Consider the following 21,271-nt stretch of genomic DNA (forward strand, 5'->3'; position numbering starts at 1 on the left):
GATAAGCGAGGCCTCGCTGTGGTCGTGATCTGGAACTTCTCGGAACAGAACTCACCACTTTCGGAAGACATCTGGTCACTAGATCAATCACAAGGCTCAATCGAGAGCACTTCCTCTTTTGGATCAGCCCGTGCGCAAGCGTCGTGATGATTTACTTTGTTTATTTGCGAGTCGCAACCATATTCTCAGACCCCAAAGTCTTTGCTAATCTCCCTCCCCACAGCCTTCAAGTTCTCGACAATCCACAACTGTGCGTTGCTGAAGACCAACACAGCGCCTGGCAGGAAGGCAAAGTTGTTTGTCTCAACACCAACCCAGATCTTTCCAATTAGCGTTCCCAGGGGATTCCAAATGTGTATGCCGTCACCACATCCAGCCCAAACATTTCCCTCCATATCTGTGTGCAAACCATCAGGAAACCCGTTGTCTGAGTAAGCAAATGTGCGTCTTCCAGTCAGCCTCTTTCCGTCTTCCGTAATATCGAAAGCGTATAGTGTTGCTGGCCGCGTAAGGTTTTTGTCAAACTCCACAGCGCCGGTGTCAGAAACGTATAGTGTCTTATAGTCAGGGCTGAACTCAAGGCCGTTGGGTTGAGTGAATCCATCTGCCACAGCAGCAATTTCACCAGTCGCGGGAGAGAAGCGGTAAACATGCTTGGGAATGGTTGGTGCAGGTCGGAAGTGTTGGATGTAGCCGTAGTCCGCGTCTGTGAACCAAATGTCGCCTGTCACAGGGTGTTGACGTGCGTCGTTGGGTGAGCTAAAATTCCGACCAAGGTAGTTGCTCAGGATCTTTTCAGACTCGCCTGTGACAGGGTCTACGGATACCAGACCTGCTGGGTTGACTAGATCGCCTTGGTCACAGTACAAAACGCGTGATGGGGTCGAGCTGTTGGTCTGGGTACCAGGTGGATAGTAGGACGTTGCGCCATTAGCTTCTGCAAGAGCTGAGTACCGTGTTGAGCTGATAGAATAGTTGTTTGCCAGGTCGATTATCGTAACGTTGATGGGGTTGTTCAGGTCGCCGGCCCAGTTGCTTGTGACGTAAAGCTTCTTTGCATCCTTGTTGTAAACACCGGCCTCGTGGAAAGCTTGCCAATCGAGATTGTGAAGTTGTCGCGCTGTTGCATTCTCTCCGACCACAGACACGAAGCTTTCATCGTATGCGAGAAGGTTGATGACACTGGGGTTGGAGGCATTGGTAGTGACTAGAGTATTCAGGTACGACGGGTCCGTCGCAAAGGATACCAGGTCCACGGGGATGATGCTCGACATAATATTCGTAACGATGGTGACGATTATTGTTTTCCAAATCACCGTCACCTGGGCTTCCATTTCTTGTTATAGTTTTGTCGCGGATCTTCGCGCCAAATAGCACTCGGTTCTTGTCAATTACGCTGGCGCGTCATCTAGCCGCCAAGTAGCCGATCCATGGATACAAGCCATATGCCTAAGTAACGGTAATGAGGTCGGACGTTGTTTAGCTTGGCTATAAGCTTGGCTTGGTTGCTTGACTCGGAGCAAAGTGTAGGTTGCCGCGGCGTTTGCCCCGGTGACTGCTGGTCGGCAATATGGTTCTCCTCCGAACGATCGCTAGCATGAGGCTTCTTATGTTGTTGCCGATGCTTGTTGCTCCTGCATCACTGATAGGTGCTTTTGCAAGGCTGAACACCCAATGTTGAAGTCAGTCCCTAGCATTTTTGATGGATTTTCGTCAGGCGCACGACGATGACATCATTATCACCGCGGTTACACCGTTAGCTTAGTCAAACTTTTACCTCCTGTTTAATGTAGATTTGTCTGTATCTGACCCAAGCGCATAAGCTGGCTGCGGATTGTTAATTGGTCCCTGCATTTCCATTGTTGATGAGCCATATTCTCCGATCAGATTGCCTGTTCTAATATTCAGATACTTATCCACTAACTGTGGTTCACTCGCTCAGCGCGCTGCTGTGATAGCGTATACAGAGATATTCATGCTTGTTTCATTACGTCGCCAATAGCGTCAGCTCCCTTTCCACCACCTCTTAGCTCCTTGTTCGTTGCCTGAATCAATACTCTCCGGTAGCTTGTTAGAGACGGCGTCCCGTCATCGGTAACTTCAAGGATCAGATGAAGCAGTTGACCTTGAGCAACCGGCTTTCTGCTCATCAGCTCTACCGCGCACTTCTCAGGCGGTGGAAGCGTAATCTCGACCTTTCTGCCCTCGTCGTCTAGCTTCTTGATTCCGAGTTCCGCAACTTCGGCATCAACCCACCATTGTGTAGCTGTGGGTTCACGATAATGCCACCATTTGAACGTGAGCTTTCTGCCGTCAGGATCGTAAGTAGCAGAGGCGTCAAGAAGGACGGTTGATCCGGCCTCTGCAGTGATCTGCGCAGGTGCCAAGCCTTTGAAACCACTGATATTGATGACTGGGTGATGGTTCGCTTTTGCAAAGTCTGACTCCATGCTCCATTTGATACGCGCAGCAAAGTCATTCTGAAACGCATCGCGCCAGCGCCAGATAGTCGCATGATTCGATGTGTAGGTCTTATCACCGACTTTGACTCTGTCCACCACATCACTGTAGTGGTTGCTGTTCAGTCCCTCGGTGCTGACATCAGTCCGTCCATAGCGACCTCCCCAAGATCCGTAGTTCGGGCAATCCGGTACACCTAAACCGTTTTGAATGAGGTAGAGAAACGTCGGTGTGTCGCCTTCCGGAATGAAAAGATAGTCAGGGTACGCGCTTCCAAGTGGCCCAATCTGGATGTTCTCCTTGATCCAACTCTTTTCCATTTTGGAGAAGTCCGGCCCACCCTCATCGAAGCCGTAGTACTTGTCGCCGGAGATACCAGTCCATGCAGCCATACCATACTGGTTCCAGCCGTGGATGGAAGCGATGTAGAAGACATCAGGGAAGTTGTTGCGAATCCATGCGCCCGTGTCATCTTGGTCGGAGATGGCGTAAACACGTAGACGCGAGAGCAGGCGCTTGGAGTCCTCAGGCTCGAAATCGTCGTCTACTTTGAGCAATGCCGAGGCGAGTGTGTTTGTTCCGCCCCAGCAAAGGATCCACAGCGGCTGTGTGGATGGTGCGATGATCCGATCGTACAACAACTGACCACCTGGAGACAGTGGGATGTCTGTGCCAACAGCAGACATGCCGTAGGTCTACACACTATCAGCGCCATTTGCAAGTGACACGTTGCATGTTGTTTAGCAAACGGAAGCATACCTCGGCGCCCTTGCGGATCAACCCACGCATATGGTCTGCGGTTGGGTATTGCCATTCCGGGTGTACGTGCTTATTCAGGTTGTCAACAACGTCGGCATATGCGTCGATGATTTTTTCCATGTCTTGCGGGCACACTCTGTTCTTCATCCAGGTGCTTGTACAAGCTACAAGGCCCTGTGTATCGAACTCATTGGAGTACAGAAGGTATCGACATAGCGATTCGGCATCATCCGGTTCATTAGAGATGTCGGATAAGATGAACACGCGGGGCTTTTGCGCGTATGTCTGAAGTCTCTCGGTAGCCATATTGGATGATCTAGTTTCGGGCGATAAGGAGGGCAAGGTCGACTACGAATACAATGGAAGACAAGCTTCTATCTTCATGCTGTTGAGCTGTTGTGGTCCTTCAATGTTAGACAAAAAGCAACCGAAGTTGTACCACGACGTCTCACAAAGGTGGGGCGTTGAGCAGCGGATGCGGTGTCCTTAGGCAGCTCCTTCCGTCTGGAGTAAAGCCGGCTATACTTTCCACCCGTCCTTCTCCGCCTCAGGTTGCCCCTCACCATCTTCTGGATGGACTTGGTGGCAGTCGCCTCACCGTCCGCCTCGGACTCTTCACAACAAGATGCGAAATAGCCGTTGCCACGCATTCTTAGTGTAGTGCGGCTCAGTCGTCTGCGCCACAACTAGGCTGCATTAAATCGTAGCTCAGCCTTGCATGCTATGACGTCCTTCAATCTACCTGCCCCGCTTCAACACCACCAGCCACGATCAAGGGACAGGAATGTAATTCAGGATTCAGGCGCCCAGTCACCCAAGGCACGACCATACATTTGTGCCGCTAATCCGTCCGCCAAGGATGAACGATCATAACCCTTTGACGTATAGCATCCGGTAGGAGGTAGGCTGTGCCCCTTGCTGCTTCCTTGATATCTAGCGCACGTACTACGCCCATATCGTTACTGCTCACAGAGATATCAATCCGAACACCGTATTCCGACATGTCAATCCATAACAAGATCCAGCAGGCAGCCCATCAAAATGAGCAACTCCTCCGAGGGCTTGAGGAAACAGACGCTGCACCCTCACAGCTCAAGCAGCAGAACGCATACATTGCTGACCTCGACTCGCAAATCAACAACACCAGAAAGCGTGTCAACGACCTGAAGAAGAAGACTGCTAGTGAGCTGAAGGATCACGAAAAGTACCGCGACTCTACTTTCCGCCGTTTTGCACACAAGGCCAGCGGCAAGAAGGAGAAGTTTGCTGAGAAGGCAGCAAAGGAAGAGAAAGAGTACTTTGATGCGATCCAGGAGCAGAAGAGTGCCGAAGACGAGCTAGCCTACGTCAAGCAACTACGTGACGAAGCTGAGATACGCAAAAACGAAATTACATCGCAATCTAACCGTCACGATACCCTCCAAGCCGAACTCGATGCCCTCTACAACTCAATCTTCGCTGGCCATACGCCCGAATTCCCCGATGAAGACCGCAAAGAAGAGGCTTGCAACGCCGCATCTGCCCAAGTCCAGAACTTGAACCAACGCCTCGAGCGCGAGCGTCATATCCTTTTCCTCCTCGGACAAACCGTCGTCAAGCTCTCGGCGGCGCGTGAATATCTCGACGGCGCGTACGGCATGAGTCAATACGACATGTTTGGTGGCGGGACAATGGCCAGTATGCAGAAGCGCAACTATCTCGAGCGCGCAGAGAGCGCTATACAACAGGTGCGCATGCTACAACAGCAAGTCAAACAAGTCGCGCCCGAAATACCCGGGCTGGGTCAACTCAACATTGCAATGGGCAGTATCTGGAGTGATGTAGTTTTTGACAACATCTTCACGGACATGCAGATGCACGATCAAGTCAAGCAGTCTATTGTACAGGTTGACCGTGCAGGCAACAAATGCAGCGATATCATTAGGCAGCGCGAAGCGCAGGAGAAGAGTTTGCAGAGGGAAGTGGACCAGGCAAAAGCCAAATTGCAGCACTCGAGATTAGAGCTACAGCAAGCGCGCGAAGAGGCGTTCAGGAGGGTACTCGGTGGCGCGCAAGCAAATGCCGCTATGGGAGGTTTCATGTCTTCGGGTGACGAGGCCCCTCCGCCTGAGTATACTGCGCCGGCCGGCCCGCCACCTGGGTACTCGGCTTGACCAACATGTCGTGCATGTACTTGTTGATACGGGAGATGGCGGAGCCTTCATTCGGGCCGCATACCCTGGTACTATGCTTAGTATGCTATAGGGGCTCGGCATAACTTCAGTTCTCGCACAGTAGATAGAGGATCCTTATATGATTGCACATGAAGCTCGTAACGATTTGCGTACCTCGGTAGTTTGGTAGTATAATCGAAGACGTGAAGACATATATTTACGGTTCGGAAACTGAAGCGAAGCACTGGCAAGAGCTTTACGTCTAGCATTCTATGATTGGGGAATCTCGTATTCGAGAGGATCTTTCCGTAGGGGGTTCGACGGGTCTATTGCAGAGACGCCGCAGGCATACAATGTCACTTGAGTTGTGATGCACGACAGGACATGGTACCTGACCACCATTGTGAAATTGGCCGCTGGGTCTTCTGATGAGATAACTATTCAAGAACATTCAATGACATGGGAGAATGTATGAATTGATAAGGTACTATATAAAATGCTCCTGTATACACTCCATAATTATGTTGCTGATTACATTTGACTACTCTAAATGAAAGCATCAGTGAGGTAGGATTCGAAGTTGCTGTTCCGGAAGGATGGTGTCGCGTCACCAAAGTCTGTGTTCTCAATCGCACTCTTCGCCGCGGCAGGCATGCTATCCCACGCAATCACCGGCTGCTCTCCACCCTTTGTGGTTGTAGAAATAAGCTGATGGTTGACAGGGAAAATGGACCTGTAACCAATGAGGGGACGAGTACCGTCAAGGTTCGGCTTAGTAACCTTTTGGTAGTCACCATGAGCAGAGATGGCGACGCCGCGGATAGTGGCGGTGGTGGATTGAGCTGACAGCCATACCACAATGTTCTCCCAATCGTGGCGGTGGCCGAGACCAGGGCCAGGGCTGTCTTTGGGCATGTACCACGAGTACATGATGGCGTAGGCGCCGTTGTGGGCGCCGGCGCGGGCGTAGACTTGGCCGGGGCTAGAGCTGCACATTCCTGAGGGGTCGCCAGAGGTGGCCAGGCCGCCGCTGTCGTGAACTGTTAGCCTACAGTTGTATAGATGCGTGTACGAGAACTTACCCAGTGTCACCTGCGGCATTGACAGCAGGGAAAGGAACGCAGCCATTCTCGACCTTTAGGAAGGGTTTGTACTTCAGCATGAGCTGGCCTACGATACCAGAGGGGACAGTTTCGGGGAAGCCAACAACAGCATCATGATTGATGACAGCACGGCTTTGGAGATTGACAGGTGACGCGAGAACGACACTCGCGGCTGCGAGGAGCTGAAGGGCGAAGTTGAGCATCTTGATCTTGACTGTAAAGTGAACGAGCGTAGAAGCGAATGTCAAGGTAACTGTCTAGCGAGTGACGAACGTCCTTGAGCCGGTAATGAGTTGGCTTGTTCTTCGTGATATGTCGGGTACAATGGGTTTTATAGGAAGTGATTCGAGTTGTCTTCGGCTCTTTCCGGTGTCTTGCTCAGCGAGTAATCGTGTTTTCCCCTCTATATCTCCCGAGGTCTCAATGAGGAAGTTCACGATGAGACTAACGCAAAGGCGAAGTGCTGAGGACCGTGGACAGCGCGTGTGCAGCGCACATGCCCTAATATACTAGTAACCATTGGCCGTTCGTTACGCTACCTTGGATACATAGCAATGTTGCCGACGTTGTCACTGGGGTACCTGCAGCACACCGGCGTCCGGCATGAGACGACTCAAGACGTGCATGTCTACGCTCGGGGGAAACATCTGCGGACGGTAACGCAAGATGTCGATCGAACAGATTGAGGGCCAGGATGGTGCATTGCTGACGAATGGGAAAAAATCGCGTGGTTGATCGTGACCGAACAATTGGTCCGTGGCCGAGGCTAAGCCGAGACCATATCAGGCAGGTGCAGGGGAGGTGAACATAACGTGTGGGAGCAAGTAGAAACAAAACAAGAAATGCATCAGGTTTATGGTAGCAGACACGGAGATAGTGACGCATTGGCATGGGCTGGTTGGAGCATTAAACATACCTACAGTCACTGGAGGACACAATGCATGATGGCGGTTATCGAACGGAAAAATGGGTGATCATATTCCGCGACGCAGTCAATCATCCGAACTGTCTCCAGACAGTATTTCGCTGATCTTTTGGTGGTGTGTCGGGGCCTGGCATTAGCTCGCGGAGCATGTCGTTAATGTCCAGACCTCGCTCCTGACAATCATGCCACTGTCTTGGGTATCCCAGACTGACCTCTTCAAAGCGCGTATCGTCTATCCAGTCTGTTCTCCTGATGTGCAGATGGCCAGAGACGACAATTTTCGCGTTGTATTTGTTGTGCCAGTCTTCCGTCTTCTTGGTGCCGCACCACAGTGAGAAGCGTGGGACTCTGAAGAGTTTCACCAGGTCTTCCCGGAGCGGCCAATGGCCTGCTATGATCAGTGGGATATCTGGGTGCGCTGCGACGGCAGCCGCGAGCTTCTTCTCTGTCTTGTCGAGGAGAGCGTTACACCATTCGATACGCGACGAGTAGGGATCCGGATGCAGCAGGTGCTCGTCTGTCGCTTCTATGTCTTCCTCCCTCGCCCAGTCGAGAGCATCTTCTAGCTTCACATTACTGGGTCGGAAGGAGTAATCATACAAGGTGAAGATGGGTGCAATGAGACATGGACCTCCCTCGCCCTTCCACAAAGTGTATCCATCCTCAGGTGTGATAATGCCATACTCGCGTGCAATGGCGACGCACTCCATGTATTTCGCCTCGCCTCTCGCGCCGTGGTCTTTCTCCGAGGGCAGCGTATATAGCTCATGGTTCCCTGGCACCCAGAAGACCTGGCGAAAGCATTCCTTGACCTTGGTGAAGGCTATGCGGCAATGCTCTGCGGACTCGCCGACATCGCCGCATAGTATCAGGTCATCGTGCGGGTGCGGGAGGAGCTTCTCGAGAGCTTCGCGGTTGCCCTTGAAAGAGAGGTGTATATCGCTGATACCCCACAGACGGCTCGCTGGAGGCGTTTCGGCGCATGGCGGGGAGCTAGGTGGGGTACGTGTCGCGTCTGAGGCTGCGGCGGCGGCATCCGCAGCGGCGAGGAGAGGGTCCATGGTGGCGGGCGACGACGGTTGACTACACGTTAGCGGCAGCGCGTGGTGAATTTTATATGTTTATGGCGTCTCACAGAAAACGACGTGTCGCAAAAGAAACTACATCATAGTTGGCTTCAAATCGCGTCCGCCGTTTCCACAGGCTATTATTATCGATTCGCACAGACCAGTAAGCTATCATTCCTGATGACAGGACAGGCCTGCTGCATCCGCTCATCTATCTATCAAACATTAGCCGTTTGCTCAAGCCACGTACATTCGGCATACAGATGCCAGCTGCGCGGCCTCTGGATACCGGATCCCCGCTACCTACCGGCTCACACCGCAAACATCAGGCGATAGACATTTGTTCGAGCTTCACTGCTGACGTGGATGAATCCCACCAATTATCATTCCAAGAATTACATCAACACTTGATAGTAAAAGAATTTCCTGCTCCACGCGTGTTCCAATTGGAAGGAAACGCGTACGGTTTGTTCCAAGACAGACACATGAGATACTATGAGTTGGATCTGTCTGTAATAGCCCCTGAATCGGGGATTCCTGGTCATGCCGAACGTCGACATAGTATGTCTCACAATCACGAAGCTCTTTCCGAAACGATAGCTCGTCTTAATAGCATGGCGAAACATTGGAACCTGGCTCTTGAGAGCACAGCCATCTGCTTTAAGATGTTCCAGAATGGGCCATGTATGATTTTCTGTACATGAACAAGAGTCGGTCTAGCGGTCATCCTCACGCGCGAAGAACTCAAGCGTGTCTCCGCTGCTATGGTCGTAGATCAGATTAGATCAAGGCGCTGTACTTTCTCTTAGCAGATCTGAAGTATCTCGGATCTGGAGGGCAGAACCGAACTGGAGCTTTACGTAGAATCAGCGAATTGATGAGAGACGCCATTATCTTGTTGACTGAGAATATAAGATTTCATCGGGAAGTGAAGGAAAGCGTGGAAGGTTGGGACGATGAGGCCATTGACGATAGTATCAGTACTTTCGGAGCTAACACGATGTCTTCGCATGGACGCTATTCAACTGTGACCTTTCTTTTCACTGTGCTTGATATGCGATCACACAGTCGTGAACACAGTATATTGTCATAAGCATACTACATAAACGCTAGATCAGTCATCGTCTCCAGAAATCAGCAGTATCCCAAAAGACTGCCTACATGGTGAGAGCATCACTCACAACATATCTGTGTTTAAGTGGGTGAGCATCCGTAACGACAACCACCAGAGGGTATGGATCGCATGTTATTGACGCCTAAAATGGGTCGAAGAGCTCGACACATTACTCAAAAAAGATGGCAAGACGACCTATGCCTCCAACTCGTCGATATTCCTCAACATGCGAAAAGTGTGAGGAGTGAAGTGAATGAGGCATTGTTCCTGAATATACACTATCCTAGCATTGTGTAAAGGATGAGTTGAAGAAGGCTGTAAGTACACGACTCATATTACTTATGGATCCGCAAGAACGAAGACACCAAGAACTACGATGCAACGATACATATCGCGGCCGTCGTGGTGACCGATGAGTGCGCTAAAGAATACTTATGTTCAAGTCTTTGGTCTCAGACTATCAGAATGTCCCGAGCTACATACAGGATAAATGGGTCTAGTTACGGGACGAGTCTCAAGCGGGTAACTGGCGAACAAGGTGACATGCTCGACACTATGTTAAGCGTCCGATAGCTAAAAGCTCGGCCAAAAACATACAGACGTAAGTCGCTGTTAAAAGATGCGGTGCAATTTGTAGCGTAGTGCATACCGGATTGTGGGAAACCAGAGACCCTGGCGTCGAACCGCTGACGTCATGGCTCGCTGTCACTGAGACAAGAACCACTGAGTGGCAGCCCATCGGTCTTGTTATTGAGGTATTGACCGGACCTAGAAGGGATAACCCTACATGTTGTAAAGACTACGTCTCGTGTACTCGGGTCAAAACAGGTTGTCATTCAGCCACACGGGTCGCGTACGACCACGACGATCTCGACGATCTGAATGACGTAGCATATTCGCACTTGAGCTGTCACACTAGCACTAACCCATTGACCCAGCCTTCTGTCTGGACCCTTGCCATAACATTACCAGAATTACACCTGGACGAAAAGATGCCACCAAAACAAGCACAGCAGAAATCAAAACCAAACGCCGCAAATCCACCAAGCCAGAATATGGCTAACAACAGCGCCGGTGGCCAACAAGGTGGCATTCCAGACCATGAGATCAAACAGAACGCCGGCGTATCAGCGAGCATGGCGCTCCAGGCGGGTCAGAAGGCGTGGGAGTTGAGGCAAGCTGCGCATGGAGCGGGCGACGCAAAGGCAAGAGAAGAGATTTTGGCGAAAGCAATCAATAAGGAGATCGAGGCAGAGTCTTTTGGAAAAGCGGCGAAGTACACGCAGTCGGGCGCTTTCCAGGGTCTTGCAGCTGGTGCCGGATTGGGAGTGCAGCCGGGTGTCACCATCGGAAAATTGACTGGTGCCCTGGTTGGTGGCACAATATCTACAGTGACAGGACTGCTTGGAGGTGGCATCGGGTCCGTTTACGGGGCGATGAACGGTCCCATGTGGGACCTTGGTGAGATGGCAAGTCAAGGTGTTCAGGGAGTCGTCGGAGACTTCCTTCCGGACATCAAGTCAACTCCATCGCAGAAGAAGGCTTTGGAGAAGATGATCATGCAAACAAAGGAAACCCGAGCGCCATCCAAAGAGGAGCTGGAGCAAATGAAGAACGACGCACCAGACCAGATGCCGCAGTCTTGGTCTCAGTCGGCCAAAGATATGACAGCCTGGAGGCCGAGCATGCCGAGCATACCATCAGCTAAGGGTATGGGGGGTGCATTGGGACTGGGTGGAATAGGTGCCGCGATGAATCCATGGGGAGGACAGAGTCAACAGCAACAACAGCCGCAGCAGCAGAGCTCATCACAACCGAAGCAACAGCCTCAAAAGCAGGCTCAACAGGCTCCGAGTCAGCCCAAACAATCGACCCAGCCTCAGAAAAATTCTCAAACAAAGCCACAACAACCAAAGACAAACAACCCACAACTGCCGAAGCAAGAGAAACCACCATCCGGTGAACCACCAAAGGAAGCACCCAAACCTCGTTCTCAGCGGCCGCCTACCACCCGAGGGCCTGCTAATCCCCAATCGTCTCAGCAGAATCAGGCACCGAGTGCACAACAGACCACAAGTCAGTCAAAGACCTCGTCACAGAAATCGAACTCAACGAGCAAGCCCGCCAATAGCTCCAGTCAACCAAAGCGTGTGTCCTTAAGCGATAATAAAGAAAACAATGTCCCAGCCACTACCTCAAAAGAAAAAAGAAAGCCGAGAAAGTTGGGTCAGCAGGGGAGTAACACACAGAAGAGTGGTGGTGCAAGTCAACCATCTGCTCCGAAGAAGGCACCGCGCAAGTTAGAACCAAGGAAGCCTGCTGCATAGATTATACGGCAGTGAAAGTAGGGGGCAATGTGAAGTGAATGAGTAGACAGAGGTCCGCATCGCTGCTGCAGACCTGTATTTCTTCTAGTACCTGCCAGTGTTCTGTATGCTTCATACACGTATTTTAGCGACAATGTAGCTCTACCCTAGTATTTTAAATCATTATCGATCGCGTATTACACAACGAACCTCAATAGAAATCTTACATGCACATTTTGTTTCCTAATTAACTCCCTCCTGGTGTCGAAAATCTTTTGCACGACGCTGTAGCTAGAAGGAACGGATCACTAGGAGATTGTCCGTACCAACAGTCCACCTTCAATTAGGTGCTTGATAGCTTAGCAAGACTACCGTTTTGCAATGATGGCGACTCGGGCGCGCAGACAATGCTAGCGAAATGTTGAAAAACCATCTTACAATACGCCCTACTACACTTGACCCAGACGAGACTTGTTTTCTATCTCCAGTTCGACGTTGGCTAAGAACTAAGACATCCGCGAATCGCTGTTGCTAGAATATCTCTGCTTTCCTGGTAATCGTTTGTACACGGCGCATGGATTTTCCATCTATAAACTTTAACGAAGACTATGGATTCACTGGACGAGAAGCACCACGACGCATATGGGACAACAATGGACTCTTCCACCTCGATGGCCATCAGACCACAACCTTCCAGTCTCTCAACTAGGCACTGTCTACAATTGTCCTGATCCGACTAGCGTTTGATTTGTTCGCGAACATTCAAAGCATCTCCCAACCATCCAAGAGTCTCCAAGAACCAGCACCTCCGTAAACCACGACCACTACTTCTGTTATCACTTGGGCATGACTCAATCGAAGTCAGGTGACACCACTAACTACAGCATGTCTCAGGACTACCCTCCGGTCGAGAACTCTGCCATTAACAAGGACTTTGGCCTAGAATTTCCTGGAAACCAATACGATTTTGAAGCTCAACATCAAACAGCATCGAACGACGGAAGCGCACAATGGAATTCTGATAGTGGCATCACCATGTTCACCTTTCCCGAAGACTGGGCCCCAAGAACAGAAGGCAGTGATCTGGATGACGTTTTTGGATACGGAAACAACAACGTTCAACATCAACATAACGCTACCCAAAGGACTGAACGAACACTTGAGCAACTTGTAGCGCAGCGTGTCCCATACATACCAGATCCGCCTTATCAGTTATTCCAAAAGCCTACCAGCTTTGTGGGTGCCCAGAAAAACGCATCCGATGCGCGCGCTCAAGGTTATCGAGGGTATGCAACGCTCAATCCGTATGAACGCACTCAGACTACTGAAAATGCTTCAGCGCGAGGTGGTACCTGTGAGTTGGCATTCCGTAGTCTTGCGGAGGCGAAGAAAGCCATGCTTTCCCGCCGTCTCGATAAAGCCTGGTTCGCGCCAATTGGTGACAGTACGATTCCGACTAACGATGAAGAACGAGCTACACATGTTGCCGAACTGTTGGACGCAATGAAAGATACTTCGGCATGCTCAGACAAGCGCGAGACACCCGCGTTCATGAGCCGCTGGACTGCTAATGCTATTAACGCCCCACATTCAACACATATGGAGAAGGTCTGTTGGCAGCTTGTTGATGTCGCTGAACGTTTGCACATCGATGGTCCAGCGTCGCTTCCGATCTATGACAAGCTGGCGCTTGCAATGGCCCGAAAATCACGCTATCTCACCTTTGGACAACGTATGAGTCATCTCAGTGCGCTGTTACGATTGTCCAAGTACCTATTGAAACTACAGTTGCATCGCCAGCCCAGCGATGCTCAGGCACCATCGTAAACTGTGTACAAAACAGTAAGCGTCAAGAATTCATCAAGGAAGGACGACCGGTTTGGAAGGACAAGAACAGTGTAGCCAACAAAAAGGTACAGTCAATGCCGGTGAACACCGCCGAGTATATTAGCTCAGAGGTTTCGAGTTTGGACATCGCAGTGGGCCAAGCGCACACTGAAGATGCTCGCCAGGATATACCAGTCTCTGTTCATTCCCCTTCATCTGCGCCCACAAGCGATACATACCATACTCATATTTGTTCTGTCAATGATAGAACAGCTCCTTACGGAGACTCCCACTGGAGCGGAATTCATGGCAACTCTGAGCGAGGTAATATTGTCACAGGACGGCACGAAAGCAACCACCATGTCAGTGGCAATTTGTACAATGCCAGCCACACATCCCGCTCAAACTACGCAGGTGTTTGCTATCTTCACCCTGGCGATGTTCCGAGTTCCTCTCAAGCACTGAAGCGCACTGCCAGAGATGCACAACTCGACAAAGATTCATGCCCACCTGCTCAGCGCCCACGCTTCGACAATTTAGTTGATCGCTCATATCAGGTATAGGAGACTGTATGGGCAGCTGGTCTGGCTACGCAGTTTGGAATCTTCAAACCTCCTTTTACCCTATGGTATAAGAAGAGGAGACAAGGAAAGTTGCGTAAGTTGATTATGGAACCATGCTTCGCAAGTGGAAGAAAGGGAGTAAGGAACTTCTCGAAGTCACTAGGGCCATTGCCGATCGGTCTGCCGTAGTCATGAGCGGAGCGCGTAACTCGAATAGTGTTTTCCTTCCGAAGCCGTTTTGTCTTTACCTCAAGCGTACCATGAAGACTCATGCTAATTCATTTGTCATAACCTCCAGAATGATTTTCCACTTCGGTGATCCTTGACGTATAGTACTCTCGCGTGGCCTGACAAATAGACATGCCTAATTCATGGAAAGGTCTTGTGCGTTGTACAAACTATTAGGGTGTGTGTGGGAGGCGTCGATCGCAGGCTGCAGTAACAGATGTCGATTCGATACAAGGGTGCTGCGAAGGTCGCCTAGGCCACACCTCTTGAGCCACGTGCCAAACTTTCTTCTCCTGAACGCGATCCTCTGCTGAGCTGTCTATCTCGCATGACGGGGACGAGTGTGCAGTATATAACCGTGACCAGCTTGATGCCAGGTAGTGAGAGCATCCTGTCGATGGTTTGACAAGACTAACTGCAGGTAGTGGAGGCGTCTGAACCGGCTGAGCCCAAGGACGACAATTAGTCGTAGGCGTCCGAAAGCAGCCGATAGCCCCTTAGCGTGGTAGATTGCTATCAATCTTCCTCAACTATAACGCGATTCGATATGTGAATAGTCAAAACGACAAACTTTCAGCGCTAGTTGAGCTCAGGAGCATCATCGCGTACACCAAATTGACAAACACCGTCGTCCAGCGCATTGAACATCTTGTCTCTCGTGCTTCCTCAGCTCTCTTTTCCAACATCGCCTCTGGCCCACTCTGGTCCCTGTCCTTCCTCTTTGTCTTTCGCTAATTTCCTTTCCAACTCCTGCCTCGCTTTCTCGCCAAACTTCTTCTCCCACTCTTTGTCTCTCTCCTTCTGCGGTGCAGCGAATTGAGTACTGAGACCACCTCTACTTTTGACTTGCATTTTCTTCTCCGCTGCTTCATTCTGCTTCAGTTGCTCTTCGGCACTCTGTATCCGGCGCTTGAGACTGATCTCGAACATGTCTCTTCCTTTATGTCTCCCCTTGAGCCCGTTGTCGTCTTTGTCAAAGTATACTGCCCAGCGTAGTCCTTCTTTGCCCCACGGTGTATCGGGATCTTCATCAGCACCATCCCATTCGTCGATAGCCATGAAGCCTTCCCAGCCGTCGAATGTCAGGTGGGTCTCGTCTTCGGTCCAGTCCCAAACACCTACATGATGTACGATACTGCCCGTGCGATTCGAGTAGCGTAGCTCATATGTCTCTCTATCGCAGTATATCCAGTTCAGCATAGGCGGGTCGTCGCTGATGGTGCTAACCAGTCCCCTTTCCGGGGGGCAGCGATCCTCGTCCGGATATGCAATATAGAAACCTGCAAATGGATGCAACGGCTCCCGTCCTTCACCGTCTACCCCATCCGGCCACATCGGTTTGTTATCCGCGTCCCTCGGCACAACCCAGACTTTATCGTGGCGCACAACGAGGATGCCATTGTTGACTTCTTCTTTCGCGATCGGATCGGGATCATCGCAGGCTACAAGGCAGTTGAACTTCCACATGCGCGACTCGTTGGCGGCTTCTTCGTTCTGCTTCTTTTGGTGCTCGACACCTTGCGCGACACCAGTAACGACAGGGATGGCGACCACGCAGCCGCCAAGGAAGATGCTTAGAGGAAGCGCCATGTCGAATTATGCGACTAATGGTTTTGTGGTAAGGATTCAAAGCGGTGGCATTGCGGGAGAGGGTTGAACTTCGTTGTGGATGCAAGGCGGTACCGTCCAGAGTGGGATGAGACAAAAACGCGTTGCGTCATTGTTGGCACCTTTCCTAAACAAGCCTAATCTCCTGCGCGTTGAACCAACGCGTCCCGAGCTTGACATCTCGTTTCACAGTCATCGCACAGTTGACGTTCGGTGACATCGACCAGAAGACGGGATATACCTCGTCGCAGTCAGCCAATATGATATCGACTTGCAGTAACCTTGCCCGTGACTCGGTGAGTAACAACCTCATCGTACAGCCATTATTGTTATCAATATATAGCGGGACGAACCTGCATACAACGCTGAGGCCGCGGTTGCATGTCTGCACAATGTCTCGTTTCTCGAGAAAAAAACATTTCTGATCAAGCTATTTGTATTTCTTTCGCCCTCGAAGTAGCAGCCGGGCGATCCATTGCGCAACCACGATCAAGCACGACAATGAAGTCTACAGACACTGACTTCGCCTCCGCAATCACTTCTACAGCCGTTCGTCCCAAGCCGTCATTCCACATTAATGCCTCATTCTTAGATCTGCATCTTCCTGTCGCACAACCATCTCCCTTGTTCGATGGCATCAACGAAGACATCAACATACATCGATTTCCCGCCTTCCAGGACCCGCTCACTATAGGCCAGGGCGTACCAGCGTTGGCGCCGCACTGTACGTTACATTGCGGCCACCGAGTCTGCATGCACTTAAGCATGAAAGGATTGGATTCTCTAGCATGCCAGTGTGAATCCGAAGAATGTGAGCCCAAGGAGGAAAAGACGGTCACGCCTTGGCACCGACCAGAAATGGATCTCGACTATTTAGTCATGAACCCCATCGAAGACTCGATCGCTAACGCTGATCCGCTTCATGAGATTGATGTTTACTATAACGAAGTTCTCAAGATACTTGCACACCTCCAAGAGCGTGTCAGATCTTTGTCGCTGCATAATGAGTATTTGGTACGTGCTGTGCACTGCGACTACCCAGGCCACGAAGAAGAGATTGCTTATGCTGCAATCGACCATATCTTCAGAATCATGCGCTTGTACTTCCATCGCATACTACGCTCTCAGGACCATCATCTGATAAGTATCCAACAGCTCCAGCGCGAATTGAACGTATATCTCTGGACGCTGCTTGCTGAGTGGGTGGAGGCGCATTTCGACGATGGGACCCGTAATCGTGTAGTATTAAATGAAGGCCCCGCCTCTATAATCCAGGCTATTTCGGGTTCTACAGCTGCTATCCTGGAGCTTTGGGAGGAGTGCATAGAAGGAGTTCTTGAATTGCTTCTTTGGCGAGACGAAGAGGCCAAGTGGTGCAAGGTGGAAAGTGGAGTGGTTTTTGGTGTCTTGACGGCAATACTCTTGTGGGTGCTCATCATAATGCTTTGGGGGAGCGTAGCTTCGCATATATAAGATCAAGGGATGCCATAAACCTATAAATCATCTTTATAATGAGTTTATAGGTTGTTCACGGCAAATTTTGGTACCTGTGACCTTGTCATACCAGCGTGAAAGTCTCTCCTTGGGCGTGGTGCCAAGGATGTGGTAAATGCTCCAAAGGAGCGAAGTTTGAAACTTTGGTGATCTCCTCGTCGAAATGGATGCAAGTCTTCAAGAGCACCACCCTTCTGCAATGTCCATCGCTATCCGTTGGGACTAAGGCCAGCCCAAGAAATGTAAAGCAAGCTTGGACTTTCTCCGCTGGTCCTGGCCGCTGAGCCGATTCTTCTATGCGTGCCTTCGCCTTGCGTAATCTCGGATTGGGGGGGATACTTTTGTGTAGCATGCTTCCGACTTGCGAGATTCTGGAATGGGACTCTTCTGTATTTTTCGATCGATTTCCAGAATCCAAAACCTTGCACAAGCAAAATTTGATGGTGTTTGTCGGAGTGTCGACAAGACTAGAGTCGAGAAGCAGCCATCCATAAGCTGTCTGCCGCTTTGACTCAACGACTGACCTAGCTCGATTACTGCAGTCCATCTCCAGATAATTGTTGTAATGTAATGCGGTATGTCGTGACTTCTGCCATAACATTTTTCTCTCTTTGGTTACCAACACCGTGCCGATCTCAAGATCGATGCAGCGCCCATGCAGTGTCAAGGACCTGTTGACTATACTTTGCATGTCCATAGTCGGTTGAACATACTCTGAGTTCTCATCGCTGGTAATAGCATCCATCTTGACGCTGTAAAGAAAATGTGTTTGCTTCCCTTTCTTATTGGGTTCAAATTTGATGTTCTCACCCCACTGAGACACCCAACTCCACGAGATCGAGCAGAGCGACAGCCTGGTCACTGAATCTTGTACTTGTGGGCCAGGCTACTCGTCCTTGCGACTGCTACACACGACCTATAATAGACCAGATGTAAAGTCTTCTTTCCAGATCCCATTCAGGTAAAAGATATGGTGATTGGCTGCAAAAATAGTTGCAAGACCGGCAAGAGCTGGTAGTACATCGAAACTGTAGCTCAAGGATCGGCGCGAAAAGGCTTCTATGACTCTGTACCATGTTTCAAATAGGCTTTTAGTTGCGTGGAGTGAAGCGTCTGGTGCATTGGTGCTGTCCAGCCAAAAATGCAATAGTGGTAAATATGTTGTGACCATCTCGGGTTTACGTCCAACAAGGCCCTTTTTAACGTCGTCGAGGGTATCAGGAGATGCCGCATAGGTAGTAGGCATGCTCTCTGACAGCTCACAGCTCCGACATGTCCACTGCATCTCTGAATGCCGAAAAACCAGTTGTCGTGGCGCAAGCACCTCCTCTTGCAGAATCCATCCCCTAGTGTCCAGCGGACACGGACTTCTTTTGGGCAAAGATTGCACGTACGCTGAAATTTGATGCGTCTCGTCTCCAATAGTAGCTGCAAAGTCCAGTTGACAAGGCTTGGTCAATCTGGGATTGAGTTGTAGTGCTGCTCGAAATTTCTAGAGTTAGTTACGTATCTTTTCGTGACGTTACCCCATACATAGCTCAGCGTGGCGTATGAACGTATGCTGACCACCTCGCTATCTTCTAGAAAGGGATGGCTTGGATTGACAATGTTGATTAGGCGCGTGGGTAGATACGAGGTGGATATAGCGTCTCGGCAGGCTGTGTGGGTTTCCGAGCATATCTTGAGCCATGCTGAAGCCAAGGCAATGTTTACATCTGACAAAGTTGACGCGTCGCACTCTGGAGAAAACTCATGGTTGCTGTGCTGTTCCTCGTCTTGCTGGGCTATTACTTCTGCACTTGATGCGTCTGATTTTGGTTTACTCGACTTGGTTAGAGTTGCCACCATGGTTGAAAACGGTTCTAGCACAGATTCAGCGCAATGCCTGTCGTCAGAGTGATTTCGAGCACCCACCAGCCATTCGAGGTACCAAGCATCTGAATCCGTAAACCATCGCGTCAAAGTATACACTCAGGACAGCTGTTTCAAGCGAAGCCAGAGTCTCTTCCCGGAGCTTCCGACTGATGCTGAGGATGATGCGTGACTCGGGGTCATTTTTCTTTCGCAGACGCCGACCAATCTACAATAGTGCTTGAATCTTGAGACAGAATTGACAACCGGTGTCAGCAGTACGTTGCAAACACTGAAGGTTACACGAATGTTGGAAGAACAGTCTGTGATCATTCTTAATGTCTTTCATATAACCAAGTAATGGTACCTGGAGTTGCTGTACAGTTGGAGGGCATGCTTCGATATGCCTGAAATGTATGCTGGTACACTTGGAACGAAGCATCGAAGCGGCAGTGGAACGAAGTTGCGAACAGCCCCAAACGAGGATTGCCGCTCAAGTCTCGTCAGATACCACAATGGATAGATAGCAACGAATATGTCGGTGGAGAGTTGTGCAATTCAGTTGGACAGAAAATCGTGGGCTCGTGCAGGTAAGCTAGACAGACGGTGTTGCAAAGGGATTTGACGCGTACATGTTCATGTTATCGGCATTGCAGCGCGTACGCGGCCGTAGAAATGAACATGGCGGGGATGGGCCGCTAAGCCCAGATGATGCGCGTTATTTCCGATTGGCCATGAACAGGCTTAGAACGCACATTGGAGGGGGACAGGGCAAATGCTTGGTGGAATGGAAAGTGCGCTTGTAGGCATGGGAAAGAGGAAAAGAAAGGCGGAGTGAACGAAGAGCTTTGGGTATGTCGTGTTCATTAATCATCGCTCGTGAGACAAATATACATAAAGTAGTGTAAAGAATGCAGCGTACAGCGCAATAGCTCAGGCCACATGTATTAGAGCAAAGATGGCTCAAAAAGTATCCAGCCCCATCTTCTGCAGGACGCCTACCAGGTCGACCTCCACAATCTCGTCCCAGCCCCTTTCAGGGCCCCAGGCAACGCGCTTCTGGTTGAGCTTTGTCTCTTCTAGCAAGCCCCTCAGGAGAGGGCTGGATTTAGACACACTCGGGTAGGCGTCGAACTCGACGTCGTCGATCGACGGCAACTGTGCGAGCAAACCTCTCAGCAGCCCGACGCAGTACTCAGTGTAGAAGTTTTTGCCTGCACGGAACCCTTCAAATACATCGTTGGATGCGGGGTCGAGCTCTACAAAGACCTTGAGTTTATACACCTTCTTCATCGTCGCCAGGCCAAGGCGGCTGTCCACCACCCAGCATTTCGGCGGTTTGGTGAAGCCAGGCCCTAGTCTCAACTCCAAACGTGTGAGCTGTGCTCTGTATTTGCGAGGGAACCACGCGAGTAGCGGATGCTTGCGGTTGATGTAACGTCCGATAGGGAATACGCGGAAGGTGTTGCCGCCGTAGAAAACGCGCGACGCTTCGTCGTGCATACGGTGGTCTACGAGGAAGAGGCGGAGGGCGGGTGCGATCGTGCGATAGTTCGTTTCATCGAGATCGATAGTCTTGGGGAAGATCAGAAGCTCTTCGTAAACGCGCAATCGCAGTTCGTAGGGAAGATCGAAGAAGCGAAAAGGCTGGCGCTGAGCGGCTTCCTTGCCGTCTTCCACTGGATCGTCTTGAGATTGCGGCGGTGCAGCAGCCCGCTCATCCACCAGCCGCACTTTGCTCATGCGATTGACCATGTGGTCAATCGCCTTCGATTTACGCGCCATCCTATTGAACAGCACCCTCCAAAGCGAT

General features: G+C 50.6%; 10 protein-coding genes across 10 annotated transcripts; 4 read left to right on the forward strand and 6 right to left on the reverse strand.

Moving 5' to 3' along the window:
• Positions 1 to 185: 185 nt before the first annotated feature.
• Positions 186 to 1,274, reverse strand: AA0111_g9908 (hypothetical protein; the record flags this gene model as incomplete). The annotated part of the gene is made up of 1 exon (XM_028656520.1): positions 186 to 1,274. One exon carries the CDS (start codon positions 1,272 to 1,274, stop codon positions 186 to 188), a length of 1,089 nt encoding a protein of 362 aa, XP_028502481.1.
• A 699-nt stretch (positions 1,275 to 1,973) lies between these two features.
• On the reverse strand, positions 1,974 to 3,525 carry AA0111_g9909 (hypothetical protein; the record flags this gene model as incomplete). Its single annotated transcript, XM_028656521.1, has 2 exons — positions 1,974 to 3,155; positions 3,220 to 3,525. 2 exons carry the CDS (start codon positions 3,523 to 3,525, stop codon positions 1,974 to 1,976), a joined length of 1,488 nt encoding a protein of 495 aa, XP_028502482.1.
• A 695-nt stretch (positions 3,526 to 4,220) lies between these two features.
• On the forward strand, positions 4,221 to 5,372 carry AA0111_g9910 (hypothetical protein; the record flags this gene model as incomplete). The annotated part of the gene is made up of 1 exon (XM_028656523.1): positions 4,221 to 5,372. One exon carries the CDS (start codon positions 4,221 to 4,223, stop codon positions 5,370 to 5,372), a length of 1,152 nt encoding a protein of 383 aa, XP_028502558.1.
• Positions 5,373 to 5,918: 546 nt separating this feature from the next.
• AA0111_g9911 (hypothetical protein) lies at positions 5,919 to 6,678 on the reverse strand (the record flags this gene model as incomplete). The annotated part of the gene is made up of 2 exons (XM_028656524.1): positions 5,919 to 6,402; positions 6,455 to 6,678. 2 exons carry the CDS (start codon positions 6,676 to 6,678, stop codon positions 5,919 to 5,921), a joined length of 708 nt encoding a protein of 235 aa, XP_028502557.1.
• A 793-nt stretch (positions 6,679 to 7,471) lies between these two features.
• Positions 7,472 to 8,461, reverse strand: AA0111_g9912 (hypothetical protein; the record flags this gene model as incomplete). The annotated part of the gene is made up of 1 exon (XM_028656525.1): positions 7,472 to 8,461. One exon carries the CDS (start codon positions 8,459 to 8,461, stop codon positions 7,472 to 7,474), a length of 990 nt encoding a protein of 329 aa, XP_028502556.1.
• Positions 8,462 to 10,573: 2,112 nt separating this feature from the next.
• On the forward strand, positions 10,574 to 11,908 carry AA0111_g9913 (hypothetical protein; the record flags this gene model as incomplete). The annotated part of the gene is made up of 1 exon (XM_028656526.1): positions 10,574 to 11,908. The coding sequence occupies one exon, from the start codon at positions 10,574 to 10,576 to the stop codon at positions 11,906 to 11,908; it is 1,335 nt and encodes a 444-aa protein (XP_028502555.1).
• Positions 11,909 to 12,772: 864 nt separating this feature from the next.
• AA0111_g9914 (hypothetical protein) lies at positions 12,773 to 13,714 on the forward strand (the record flags this gene model as incomplete). Its single annotated transcript, XM_028656527.1, has 1 exon — positions 12,773 to 13,714. The coding sequence occupies one exon, from the start codon at positions 12,773 to 12,775 to the stop codon at positions 13,712 to 13,714; it is 942 nt and encodes a 313-aa protein (XP_028502550.1).
• Positions 13,715 to 15,171: 1,457 nt separating this feature from the next.
• AA0111_g9915 (hypothetical protein) lies at positions 15,172 to 16,095 on the reverse strand (the record flags this gene model as incomplete). Its single annotated transcript, XM_028656528.1, has 1 exon — positions 15,172 to 16,095. The coding sequence occupies one exon, from the start codon at positions 16,093 to 16,095 to the stop codon at positions 15,172 to 15,174; it is 924 nt and encodes a 307-aa protein (XP_028502554.1).
• Positions 16,096 to 16,614: 519 nt separating this feature from the next.
• On the forward strand, positions 16,615 to 17,586 carry AA0111_g9916 (hypothetical protein; the record flags this gene model as incomplete). Its single annotated transcript, XM_028656529.1, has 1 exon — positions 16,615 to 17,586. The coding sequence occupies one exon, from the start codon at positions 16,615 to 16,617 to the stop codon at positions 17,584 to 17,586; it is 972 nt and encodes a 323-aa protein (XP_028502553.1).
• A 2,835-nt stretch (positions 17,587 to 20,421) lies between these two features.
• On the reverse strand, positions 20,422 to 21,243 carry AA0111_g9917 (hypothetical protein; the record flags this gene model as incomplete). Its single annotated transcript, XM_028656530.1, has 1 exon — positions 20,422 to 21,243. The coding sequence occupies one exon, from the start codon at positions 21,241 to 21,243 to the stop codon at positions 20,422 to 20,424; it is 822 nt and encodes a 273-aa protein (XP_028502552.1).
• Positions 21,244 to 21,271: the final 28 nt, after the last annotated feature.

The sequence above is a fragment of the Alternaria arborescens genome, assembly GCF_004154835.1.
Source record: "Alternaria arborescens strain FERA 675 chromosome Unknown contig_30, whole genome shotgun sequence".
NCBI classification, from domain to species: Eukaryota; Fungi; Ascomycota; class Dothideomycetes; order Pleosporales; family Pleosporaceae; genus Alternaria; species Alternaria arborescens.